The sequence below is a fragment of the Miniopterus schreibersii genome (genome assembly GCF_964146895.1).
Source record: "Miniopterus schreibersii genome assembly, chromosome: 1".
Classification (NCBI taxonomy): Eukaryota; Metazoa; Chordata; class Mammalia; order Chiroptera; family Miniopteridae; genus Miniopterus; species Miniopterus schreibersii.
The window spans coordinates 127,029,086-127,042,631 of NC_138101.1; the positions used below are offsets into that span (position 1 = coordinate 127,029,086).

General features: G+C 34.7%; 1 protein-coding gene across 8 annotated transcripts in view; it reads right to left on the reverse strand.

Annotated features, from left to right (window-relative positions):
- The window catches only part of ARHGAP5 (Rho GTPase activating protein 5), a 112,114-nt gene that overhangs the window by 31,568 nt on the left and 67,000 nt on the right, over positions 1-13,546 (reverse strand). For 6 of the 8 annotated variants that reach the window (XM_081143470.1, XM_081143467.1, XM_081143469.1 and 3 more), the window contains one exon: positions 3,323-3,470. In XM_081143470.1, coding sequence (XP_080999596.1) covers positions 3,323-3,470 — 148 coding nt within the window. The remainder of the gene's footprint in view (positions 1-3,322; positions 3,471-13,546) is intronic. The other 2 variants (XM_081143473.1, XM_081143472.1) reach the window with 1 other exon arrangement.

Here is a 13,546-nt window from a genome sequence, read left to right on the forward strand (position 1 = left end):
AAGACAAAAATAGTCTTTAAAAAGTTGAATTAAAAAAAATTTTTTTAATCTATCAGCCTAGAACTATATTCTCAGAAGAATCAAATTGGAGGACTCAAAACTTCTCAATTTCAAAACTTACTACAAAAAGCTACAGTAATGAAAACGGAGTGCTACCAGCATATATGGATAGGCATATAGATCAATGACATGTAAATGAAAGTCCAGAAACATTCATGATTATGGTCGATTGATTTTCAAAAAGAATGCAAGGCAATTCAAAAAAATGGTACTTGGATAATGGACACTTACATGCAAAAGAATCAAGCTGAAACCTTCCTTACACCACATAAAAATTAACTAAAAATGGATCACAGACCTCAACATAAAAGACCAGCATAACAGACCAACTTAGAAGAATATGTAGGAATAACTCTTTGTGATCCTGGGTTAGGCAAAACCTTCTTAGATATGTTACCATGCACACAGTGTCAAAATTTTTTAAAAATTGAGTATCAAAATTTACAACTTTTGTGTTTGAAACAATACCATCAAGGAATTGCACAAGACAACCCATAGATGGGGAAAAAATTTTGCAAATTATATTTGAAAGCAACTTGTATCCAGAATTCATATCACTTCACACCTGCTTAGAATAGCTATAATCAAAAAAGAGGAAAATAAGTGTTAGCAAAGATATGGAGAAATTGGAAGTCTTGTATTTTGCTGGTGGGAATGTAAAACAATGCAGGCACTTTTGCAGACAGACTGGTAAATTTCCTCAAAAGGTTAAACATAGAGTTACCATATGATCTAGCAATTCACTAAAGAGAAGTGAAAAACATGTTCCTACAAAAACTTGTATAGGAATATTCACGGCAGCACTATTATCAATAGTTGAAAAGTGGAAACAACCCAAATGTCTATTAATGGAAAATTATTTAGTAACAAAAATGAATGAAATACTTATAGATGCAACCATACAGATGAACCTCGAAAACATGTTAACTGAAAGAAGGCACTCACAAAAGACAAGAAAAGGTAAATCTATAGAGTCAGAAAGTTAAGGGTGGGTGGGTGTGAGGAACAGGAAGTGACTACTTAATGGGTATGGAGTTTCTTCAGGAGATGATAAAAATGCTCTAAAAAGGATTGTGCTGAGAGATACATAACTCTTTGAATATACTAAAACACCACTGGACTGTACACTTTAAATAGATGAACTGTAGAGTATGTGAACTATATTTCAATAAAGTTGTTACAAAGACTTATAACCTAAGAAACTACCTTTCAAAAATGAGAATCACCTATTTAAAGCAAAAATTATAAATATGTACTGTGATATTTAAAACTGTAGAATTAAAATATACAATAAAACAAGGGATAGGAAGGTTAAATATACTGTTACAAGGTTCTTAAACTACACATTATGGTGGTGTATTATTATTTGAAGATAAACTGTGATTGAAGATGTATATTTCAAAATTTAGAGCACCACCAAAAATCTGAGATAGCTACAATAACCTGATATTGGAGTTAAAATAAAATTTAAAATATCTAATTAATCCAAAAGAAGACAGGAAAAGAAGAAAAAGGGAATAATGACCACATGGAAAAAATAAAAAATAAAAACAAGATGGGAAATTTAAAACCAATTATACTGATAACTACCTTAAAAGCCAATAACCTAATAAACACCCCAATAAAAACAAGTGGATTGTAAGACCCAATGATTATGTGGTCTACAAGAAACTACATTAATTATAAAGATAAAGGTTGAAAGTAAAAGGATAGAAAAGATATATCACATAAATACCACTAAAAAGAAAATACCATTGGCTATATTAATATTACACAAAGTAGACTACAGAACAAAGAATATTACAAAGCATAAAGAAAATGCTTCATAATGTTAAGTCAGTTCATAAAGACATAATCATAAGTGCATATGCAACTAAAAAAATTTCAAAATACACAAAGCAAAATCTAACAGAACTTAGAGTAGGAACAGACAATTTACAATCATGACTGCAGATTTCAATATTACTCTTTAAGTAATTAAAAAAGTCAACAAGAAAATCAGTAAGGATATATGACTTGACCAACATTGTACTTTTTTTTAATCCTTACCAAGGATATGTTTTTATTGATTTTTTTTTTCGAGAGAGAAACATCGATCAGCGACCAGGCATTACAACCACAACCTGGGTATGTGCCCTGACTGGGAATTGAAACCACCACTTTTCAGTGTACCAGACAACAATCCAAACAACTGAGCCACACCAGCCAGGGTTAGCTTTATTTTTTAGATAGGATATGAGTATCCAGTTGGTTTTTGTTTGTTTTGTTTTAAGGTTTTTAAAACTGATTTTTAAAGAGAGAAGAAGGAAGAGAGAAACAGAGAAACATCAATGTGAGAGCAAAACATCCATCAACTGCCTCCTGCATGCCCCCTACTGGGGATTGAGCCTGCAACCTGGCATGTGCCCTGACCAGGAATTGAATCAGCAACCCTTCAGTACACAGGATGATGCCCAACCAAGTCACACTAGCCAGGGCTCAGCTTGTTTTTTAAATAATACTTGCTTATCAAAGGAGATCATTAAGAATGAAGCTAAAGTGGAATTAGCTCATGTTTTCAAACCATTAAATTCTGTGGTCCATCCAATTCCTAAGGTTTCATGGTTAACTCTTACTCATTTTAAATGCACATAAACACGATAATATTCTACCTTTATTCCTCAACTTTGACTAGTCCAACCCTCAGATAATGGTTTATACTGGACAAAGTAAACATAAGAGCAGGCTTATTTTTAAAATAGTGAGAATATCTACACACACCTTAAAAATACAATTCAAACCATATAACCCACATCAAGCTAGTGCTGCTGAAAAAAAAAGTAACACCCCAAACTGCCTTTCAGACATTCATAAATATTGCTAAGTTTTAAAAGAAAAATTCATGTGTGAAATAAGTAATAAAAATCAATAGTATTTATTGAAAACTTTCAAATTATAAATTTAAGTCATAGCTACCTATGAATAAATAGCATATTTTAACAATCAAGTTATTCTAAATTCCAGAATAAGGTGAGTTTTACATTTTAGCATTCAACTTAGCCACTTATTAAAGAGAAATCCAACAAAAGCATTACTGGCCAACAACAACACTTCTTTCAAATATCAGATGGTTACATCTAGAGTTAATGCTCAAGATAATCCTAATAATGAGAACAATATATCTTTCAAAACTTAGCTTTAATAAACCATGAGCTTTTGACAAACTATTGGTGCAGCAAAAGTGAAAATTTAAATCAAACCTCTTGCAATATTTCTATCCTACCTGTATCTTCAATAAATTCCACACATTTTTCAACAAATAGTGGTATGGGCTTCTCAGCTGTAACCAGATCCTGGAGGGGCATCCCAAAGTAATTACTTTCCCAATTTCTACGTGTTGGTGGGTTGAAGTTCTTAGTTTTCTTCTTCTGCTATAAGAAAACATATTCAAGTTAAAACTATTAAAATTAATTTCCTTCAGAATAACATTAGTATTAAGCAATATAAATATACATTTTGTATCAAAATGTATAAAAGCCACAACCAACCATGCCCATCAAAATGGGACTCATTAAATAAATTCTGCTAGAAGCAGCACCTTGAGCAACAGAAAAAATGGCTGAGTAGGAAAAAAAAGTTTCCTTTGGAAAATAATGGAAAGCTAAATAGGCAAGGAAATTAAAGAAGATTATTTTTCAATGCCAACTCAAAGGAAAAACTAGAAGTAAGCAACGCTCAATTCAGTTTAGGTGTGGCCTGGTAATTTTATTTGGTCTAGGTCATGTAAGGTTTTTGTGTATAGCTGTATTTTTAAGAACATAATATAACTTTAATTACTGATTATAGAATGAAGCTATATAATTGCATAAACTTTTAGTCCCATCATTTGTCCCTTCTTATTTTGTCATTTTCTTCCGATCTACTGGTTCTATTTCCTTCTTTCTTTTTAAAATATGTTTTCAATGATTTTAGAGAGAGAGGAAAGGGGGGAGAGAAACACTGATTGGCTGCCTCCTGCACATCCCCTACTGGGGATCGAGTCCACCACCGGGGTACGTGCTAGGAGCAACCTCTCCATCCGTGGGGTGACATTCAGCCAACTGAACCACACTGGCCAGGGCCTGACTCTATTTCTTAAAGATAATTTGCACAAGTAATGAACAAAACATTTTCACAATAGAAAAAAAAAAAAATTAAATAAGTTTCAGAGTGGGGAAAAGCAGGTTCTTAACCAGGGGGTGAACATCTCGAAAACCTAAGGGAGTATTTATTGTCTGGAATTCAACCACTGAGGAAATTCTTGAGTTAGTCTTTCTGGAGCAGGGCATAGTAACCATCTCCATGGATGATTCTATTGTGTGCTCCCAATTGAGAATCTCTAAAATATAGAAAGATAAGGAAGTTTTCAGAAACTCATACATGTTAGAGCACCTTTACTGACAGCCCTTGTTCCTTTTTAGTCTAATTTTATGTACAAATTTTTATTTTCTCTGGTATAACTAACAAACCTATTCATATTTGTCATAAATATCATTACTGACTTACAAACAGGATAAAAACATACCATTCTAATCAGAAAAGTTAGGTGGGTGGGGGAGGGAGCACAGGCAAAAGCTTTCAATGCCTAAAGCAACAATTCTCATCTTAATTTCCGATTCTTTCTGGAAGAGTCTCTCTTTTGGATGGGTCCCCCAATGTATTTTTCTAAGTCTCTGAGTATCTTGAATAATTAAGTCCTTTCTTACTTTCAATTTCAGGCTGCTCCACCTAGCAAACCTCCAGAGCTCATGAAATCCAACTTCTAAATCCTCACATACTATCACTCTCTGGTGATACAGATTATATACCATGTAACTAGATGTATGGAATGTTATCATCAAAGCATTGGAGTGTTTGCTCTGGCTCAAGAACAAACCCACCAAATCCAGTAGTATGTGGACCCTTACTCCTTAAACAACCCTTCCACTACTACCACCACCAAAACAGAACAATGTGGAAAGAAGTGGAAATGAAGAGACTATAATTTTAAAGCTGAGGAAGGTATACATCGGCTGTGTCCTCTCTTTCTCAGGAGCACTAAGATACTATCTAGCCTGCAAACTACTAGCTGCATCATTTGATTAGAAAAGTGACAACTGAGACAATGGGTGGTTTTTGAGAGATTATACAGTAGTGAAAAGATTATACTTAGGTAGATTAATGAAAATAGCAATGCCTAACCTATGGCAAGAGCAACAGAAATGAAGAGATAAAAAGATTTTAACAGTCTGCAATGCCACCTGAAGTTTTAAAAGTAAGCTAGCTAGTGTTCTAACTCTTCCAATTAACTCTTTAGAAATCCTCTTTTTAATATTGCCCTTTAGGAACCAATTTTAAACTCTCAGGTGACTCTGAAATCATTCTACTCTTACCCATGGGATAACAGGGAAAGAAAAGTGTAAACTTTATCTAAGAAGTCTCTGAATTCTTTACTCAAATTAGGGGGTGGAGAGAGGGAACCAAAATAATGTAGATCTTCTGGCATATGCTCAGGGAATATCCCCCAAGGTCCATAAAGTAACAGGGGCAAGTTATTTAACTCTGTAGTTAGATCAATATTCAAGGCCAGTAATCTAAGGTAAAGAAAGGCTAAATGACTTGCTTATAGCATGAGATTTCTAGCAAACTCTAAAGGAGTAATTTACTAACAGAATTACCCCGATAATCAAGTTATAATTCATACATACTGGGGGGGAAAGCATAATAAGTTTATGTGATTTTACTAATATTTCTACTAACTGGCACTGCTAAAAAGAAAATTCTATGCTAAAAAAAGTTTTGGACTAGACATTCCTGTATTAGCTTTCATAATGAATAAAAGTGATAGCTCTTAAGTATCATAATCACTTCAGGAAGTTCTTTTAAAACATGGATTTTGAATAATTCTGCTTAATTATGATAAACACAACTTTGGTTAAGAGTTGCTGATCTATAGCTATAAATTTATACCAATTCAAAATTATATAATTTAAAACCTATTTCATAGATTAAACCATGTAAGGTTAGATTATTACAATTGCTATAAAATGCCACCAAGATTCTCTGAAATCCAAAAAAAAGATGAGTATGGTTATTTGGTCGTTTATATCTATAGCTTATGATCAACCATTAGTCAGAAATGGTAGCCCCCAAATAAAGATTGTGCCTGTGGCAAAACAAGATCTGATTACCGATAAGCCAACTTTTGATTCATTATCACATTCATACATATCATAACTTCTGCTTAAACAAATGCCCACAGTCTGTCTTTCTGGCTACTTAAGTAAATCTCAGGCCTGCAAAAGCATATCCACAGTAAAATAAATATTCTAATCACAAATAATATAAACAATATTATCAATTAAGTGTCCAGCAGATATTTAAAAACTATCATTAGTATAAGTAAATAAGACCAGGAAAAGGTAAATAGCTCTTTCCAGAAACTGCTCTCCCACTTCAGTAGTATCAGCAACACAACAAGGGCATGTAAGCAACATCCTCAAATAAATAATAACATTTACAAAAACAATACTCAACTGTTTCATCTATAACCAACAACCTGAAGAAATCTTAAATAGCGAAAAGCACTTGACAAAGCTTTCAAAGAAACAATCCAGGAAATAAGAAAATAAGGACTTCTCTATTGTCTTAAATTTAAGAAAGGATTCTTGAAATAAAAGATTAAAGAAAAAATGAGACAACAGGAGGTAAAATGTAAAGAAAGTGAAGGAAAAAAACCCATTAAAGAAATTAAAGCTTTGTTAGTAAAAGACTCCATATGAGTGAAAAGATCAGAATAAAGTAGAAAAGATCATCAAAGTTCACCTTTCTCCTGTATCATTCCTGACACACACCAAAAAAAAATACTTTACTTAATTTCCCTCTTCTTTTAGCTACTTGCCCCATAATGCCACTTACTTTTGCTGACAAATTTATACTAGATGTCAATTCCTCTCCTTCCATTCCCTCTTACTAGGTATTCAAATTAGTCTATCATTCTCATTACTCCACTAAATTTGTTCCAATTAAGGTCACCAACGATTGTTTTCAATTAGTTCTCAACTCTTATCTTACCTGACCCTCAGCAGTCACTCTTCACTGAACTTTCAGACCACCTCTATCTTGCTCTCTCATTAGTCTCCTTTGCTAGTCCCTACTTGCCAAACTTGTAATGTTGTGAATACCCCAAGGCCTCAGTCTCTGATTGTCTTTTTTTCTCAACATCTATATTCACCCTCTTGGTAATGTCATCCATACGATAATAACCCAAATTCATACTTCCAGGTCAGCTCTTTCCCCTGAACTCTATACTTACTTGAAACATTCTACCTCACTCAAATGTCTACAAGATATATTTCTTTAACTATGCAAAACTAAACTCCAGATGATTTCCTTAAAATATGCTCTATCTGCACTGGTCTCCATCTCAGCTGTTGGCAATTCCAACCTTTCTGTTGCTCAGGCTAAATAAAAATCTTAGAAGTCATCCTGGATCCCTCTTTTTCTCACACCCTACTTCCAACTGTTAAGCAAATGTATCAGACACAGAATCTAACTACTATTTAACCACCTTCCCTGCTAACTCCCTGATCCATAAAGCTAGCATCATTTCACACATCTAGATTATTACATGGACTATCCATCCCTGCTGCTTCTATCACCATCCCCTACAGACCATTATCAACAAAGCAGCGATAGTAGCTCCACAAATAAGGGCCTGCAAGACCATATACAATCTGCATGCCTTAAATTCTGCCTCTTTAAATTCTCACCTCAGTTCCCTCCACTTTCCTCATTATTTACTCCCTTCTTCCAGTCACATGGCTTATTTGCTTTTTAACACACCAGACGTGCTCCTGACTTAGGACTTTTGCATTGGCTGTTGTCTTTACCTTCTTACTGAGGTCTATACGGACTACCCTATTAAAAATTACAACCTTACAGTCTGTCTTCCTCTAGCTCCTGCCCAGTACTACTGATCCCTCTGACATTGCTTTCTCTACCGAGAACATTATATAATTTATTCATGTTTTATTTATTTATTGTTTCCCTGATACAATTTAACCTCCATACAAGCGCAGGAAATTTTGTCTGCTCTGTTTATCAACATACTCCAAAGATTTGGAATACTGCCTGCAACAAAGAAAAAAAAAATACAAAGATATCTGAGGTGTCTTCCGAATAAACTCAATTTGTAGACTGATCTCACCACGTACTAGGAAAAATAAACAACAAATAGAAGTGAACCATCAAGTTACAGACATATCATACTGAACTCAGTAAGCTTCAAAGAATCTTAAATACATCCAGGCAGAAGAAACCAATGATCAATATTGGAGGGAAAATACCAGGCTAGCCTCAAAGTTCTCAGGAAAATTGTGAAGACAGAAAATTCAACTATAGGAATGTTTGTGGGAAATGACGTGACAAGAATTCTTTACTTAGCCAGTATTTCACTCAGATATGTATAATAAGCAACTATAGATTTTAAAAAGTTCTGAAATATGTAAAAATTAGTATTTAAAAAGTACAATATTCTCAAACTCCTGAAAAATCTTTAACACATGATGAAACGTCAAAAAACTTCTATTACAGTTAAACATAAACCTAAGTTTCAATGTGATAGCTGTTAATAGAATATAATCTACAATTTTGCGGGTAAAGCTACAAAATACCGAAAGAAAATAATTTGATAACAGGCAAGAACCAAAAGCCTCAACCGACTCTAAAGGGTGGAGAGGGAAATATAAGATATAATGTAATAATGCTAAGCATGCTAGGGTATCATGATATACTATGGGGTAGTAAGGATGATAAGCTGAAATAGGGGTTCAATATAAATTTAAAAATAAGCAGCACAGCCCGGCCGGGCAAGGCTCAGCAGTTGAGCATCGACGTAGGATCCAGGCGATTGGGGTTCGATTCCCGGTCAGGGCACATGCCCAGGTTGCGGGCTCAATCAGTGACACTCTCATCATTGATGTTTCTGTCTCTTTCTCTCCCTCTCCTTTTCTCTCTCTGAAATCAATACAGATATATTAAAAAAAAAAAAAAAAAAAAAAGCACACAAATTAATGGTACCTTCTTTTTTCTTTCTTTTTGCTACTAATGAATAAATATAGAAAACAAAAAAACAACAGGTGAAACTTCTAAAAAGAAATATAAATGGAATAATATCAGCTATAAAAGATTCTCAGGCTTGGTATAAAACTAAACCTGAATAACTACGTGTCTTAAATAAAGAGACTCATAAAGTTCAAAATAAAAGAATGGGAAAAGTAATGACTTTTTGTTTTTAAAAGAGCAATGTTAACACTGGAGTCATCTTCAAGGCACAAAGCTTTGAAATATAGTTACAGCTATTTCCTATCCCTTTTATCCTATAGCAAAAATTTGTCCCTCTCCCGGGTCATTCTTATGAACATTGTAAATACTCTCGAGTATCTCTCATTTTTTAAAAATGAAAACCCTCCTTTGAACCCACACTTGTCTAGTACCTGCCCCAATTCTTGCTCCCTTTTAAAGCAAGACTTCCTGGAGATGTAATCTACGCCTACTATTCCTACTTTTCACATCCCATTAATTCTTTAACCTATTCCACTGGTTTTCTCTTCCATTCTACTAAACTGTTTGTCAAGATCAGGTACCTACTTCTGTACTATCAAATCAAAAAGTAACTTTTCCCTTCATCCTTCTTGAGCTCTCAGCAACATTCTTTCTTGACTACTTTCTCCATAAACAGTTGCTCTCTTGGCTCCCATGTCACTACTCTTTATTAGTTTTTCTTCTAGGAATTCCTTTTTGTTTCATCTTCCAACAACTCTTCCTGGTCTACTCAAACTTAGTTCTGAGCCCTCTCTTCTTCTCTAGCTGTACTCTCCCCTTATGTGAACTTATCGAATCCCTTAGCTATATTTTAAAAACTTTATTAAAGTTATTGGGGTGACATTGGTTAATAAAATTATATCGATTTCAAGTATACAATTTTCTAATACATAATCTGTATATTGCACTGTCTGTTCATCATCCAAAGTAAAGTCTCCTTCTGTCACCATATATGTATTTGACCCCTCTGTTCTTTGCTACACCACCCGCCCCCTTCCCCTCTGGTAACCGCCATACTGTTGTCTGTGTTTACGGGTTTTTGTTTGTTTGCCCTGTTTGTTGCTTTCAGTTTTATATCCCACATATGAGTGAAATCATAAGGTTTTTGACTTTCTCCATCTGACTTATTTCGCTTAGCATGATATTCTCAAGACCCATCCATGCTGTCACAAATGGTAGTATTTCATCTCTTCTGATAGCTATTATTCCATTGTATATATGTACCACATCATTCTATCCAACCATTTATTGAAGGACACTAGAAAGCCACATGCAAAAGAATGAAACTAGACTATTTGTCACCACACACAAAAATTAACTCAAAATAATAAAATACATACAAGAAAACATAGGTACTAAACTTAGGGACCTTGGTCTTAGAGAGGATTTTAGGACTTTGACCTCAAAGGCAAGGAAACTAAAAGCAAAAATAAATGAATGGGACTATATCAAACTAAAAAGCTTCTGCACAGCAAAAGAACCATCACTAAAACAAACAGGAAACCAATTGAATGGGAAAAGATACTTGCAAACAGCACCTCCAATAAGGGGTTAATATCTAAAATATATTGAGAACTCATAAACCCAACTACAAAGAAACAAATAATCCAATTAAAAAATGGGCAGAGATGCCTGGCTGGGCATGGCTCAGCAGTTGAGCGTTGGCCTAGGATCCAGGAGATCGTGGTCCGATTCCCGGGCCAGCCACATGCCGGGGTTGTGGGTTTGATCCCCAGTTTGGGGAATGCAGGAGGAAGCCGATCAATGACAACTCTCTCATAGTTGATGTTTCTCTCTCTCTCCCTCTCCCTTCCACTCTCTGAAATCAATAAAAGATGTAAAAAAAAACATGGGCAGAGGACCTGAACAGAGACACTTCTCCCAAGACGACATACAAATGGTCAACAGATATATGAAAAGATGCTCTACTTCACTAGCTATTAGGGAAATGCAAATCAAAACCACAATGATGGGGGTGGGTGGGGAAGAGATTAACCAAAGAATTTATATACATATATGCATAACCCAAGGACACAGACAATAGTATGGTGAAGGCCTGGGGAGGGGAGTGGGTACAGGGTGGAAGGGATCAATGGGGAAAAAAGGGGACATCTGTAATATTTTGAACAACAAAAAACAAAACAAAACAAACAAAAACCCAGAATAAGATACCACCTTGCACCTATTAGAATGACTATTATCAACAAGACTAGTAATAATAAGTGTTGGAAAGATTGCGGAGAAAAAGGAACCCTCATACTCTGCTGGTAGGAGTTTAAATTGGTACAACCACTATGGAAAAAAATAGAGAGGTTCCTAAAAAAATTAAGAATAGTTACCATATGACCCAGCAATCCCTCTTCTGGGTATCTACCTGAAAAATTTGAAAATATTTATTCATAAAGATATATGTACTCCTATGTTCACTGCAGCACTAATCCCATAGATTTAAATTCTTTTACATCCTGATAACTCTTCCTCTGAGTACCAGATTTATAATCGAACTTTGATACTTCCACGGGGATGTAAACATACGTATTTTAAACATAACATAAAAAGCACAAAACAGGTGTTTTGATTCTATCTGGCCTGAAACCTTTCACCCTCAGTCATCACTATCTTAGTAAACCCACTCAGTTGTTTAAACCATAAATCTACAAGTGAACCTTGATTTTCCCTTTTCCTTTACTCTCCATAGCAAATGCATAAGAAGACCTGATGGTACGACTTCCCCAATACTACCTAAAGTATGTACACTTTCCTCATTTTTGGTAACTATATCTGGCAAAATATCTAGCACACGGTAGATGCCCTCATTAAACACTGACAGAAGCAAACAAAATTTTAAATAGGAACCAGAGAAAGCCTTTACCACATAAGATATTTGCTAATAAATATACAAGTATTGCTGGTTTACTTAGCAATTTATGCAAACAGTGTCATTATACCTAATTCTTCATTCCTATGGAAGTCACTATATAGGTGTGCCTAAACTTAAGCATCTGAACCCATGAGTATTCATACAAAACAATACTTATCATAAAATTACAAGAATTAAAGAGCCAACTCTATGTGAATTCATTTGGATATAAAGTGACATACTTTCAACAGTGTGTAAGAACTAAGCACTAACGTGTAGCATCATGCTAGGTATTGTGCAGGATACAAGAATCAGTGGAAGTAAAGTGAAATGACCTCAAGAAACAGATAATCTATTATGAAGAAAAAATATCTACCAATCATTTAATAAGTAGCACATACAAAACAGTATATGATTGTCAAAATAATTAGATGTAAGGCTTAACCCCAGACTTCAAAAGATAGAACTTATAAAGGAAGAGATGAGGTCAGGAACATTTCAGGAATTTATAAAGAATCTAGTCTATCTATGGGTCATTCACTCTTCTGAACATTTGGATGCCTACCATATGTCAATATAAGCACTGCGAAATTACTAGAAACTGCCATTTATGTATTGCTCACTATACAGGGTGGAGCAAAAGTAGGTTTACAGTTGTGAACACTTGAAACATAGTTTACTGTGGTATTATTGACTAATTATTGTATTATTTTCCATACAAACAACTGTAAACCTACTTTTGCCCCACCTTGTCTATTAGGTATTTGGTAATATTATATGTATAATCTAATCGTCACAAGAGCTCTGAGAGCTACAATTTTGCATCTATTTCGACACACCTGGAACTAAAAAGTATATACAGGAATGAATAATGAGGGTAGAAAGACAGGAAAGGGCCATATTGCAAATGGTTTTGGTGCCTAACTAAAGAATCTGAACTTTATACAGAGGCTACATACATATATTATTTTTCAGGGAGATAGATTAGGCATGGCTATTAGCAGTATCACCCAGAAACAACATCTAGTGTGGCTCAGTTGGCTCAGCTTTGTTCCGAGCACCAAATGGTTGCCAGTTTGATTTCTGGTCAGGGCTCATGCCTGCGTTGTGAGCTCGATTCCTGGTAGAGGGCGTGCAGGAGGCAGATCCATGTTCTCTCTTATGTCGATGTTTCTCTCTCTCCCCCTCTCCCTTCCTCTCTCTCAAAATCAATTTTTAAAAAATTAATAAAAAACATTACTGCACCAACAATGCTGGTGAGAATATGGAGAAACTGGATCCATTACACATTGCTGGTGGGAATTTAAAATAGTGCACCCACTCTAGAAAAGTTTCTTGTAAGACTAAATATAAAATTACCATACGACCCAGCAACTGCACTCTTGGGGATTTATCCCAAAGAAATGAAAACTTATATTTATATAAAAATCTGTACTTGATCATTCAGAGCAACCTATTCATAACAGCCCACAACTAGAAAAAAGACAGATATGTCGTGCAACAGGTTAAAAAGCTTTGCTATAT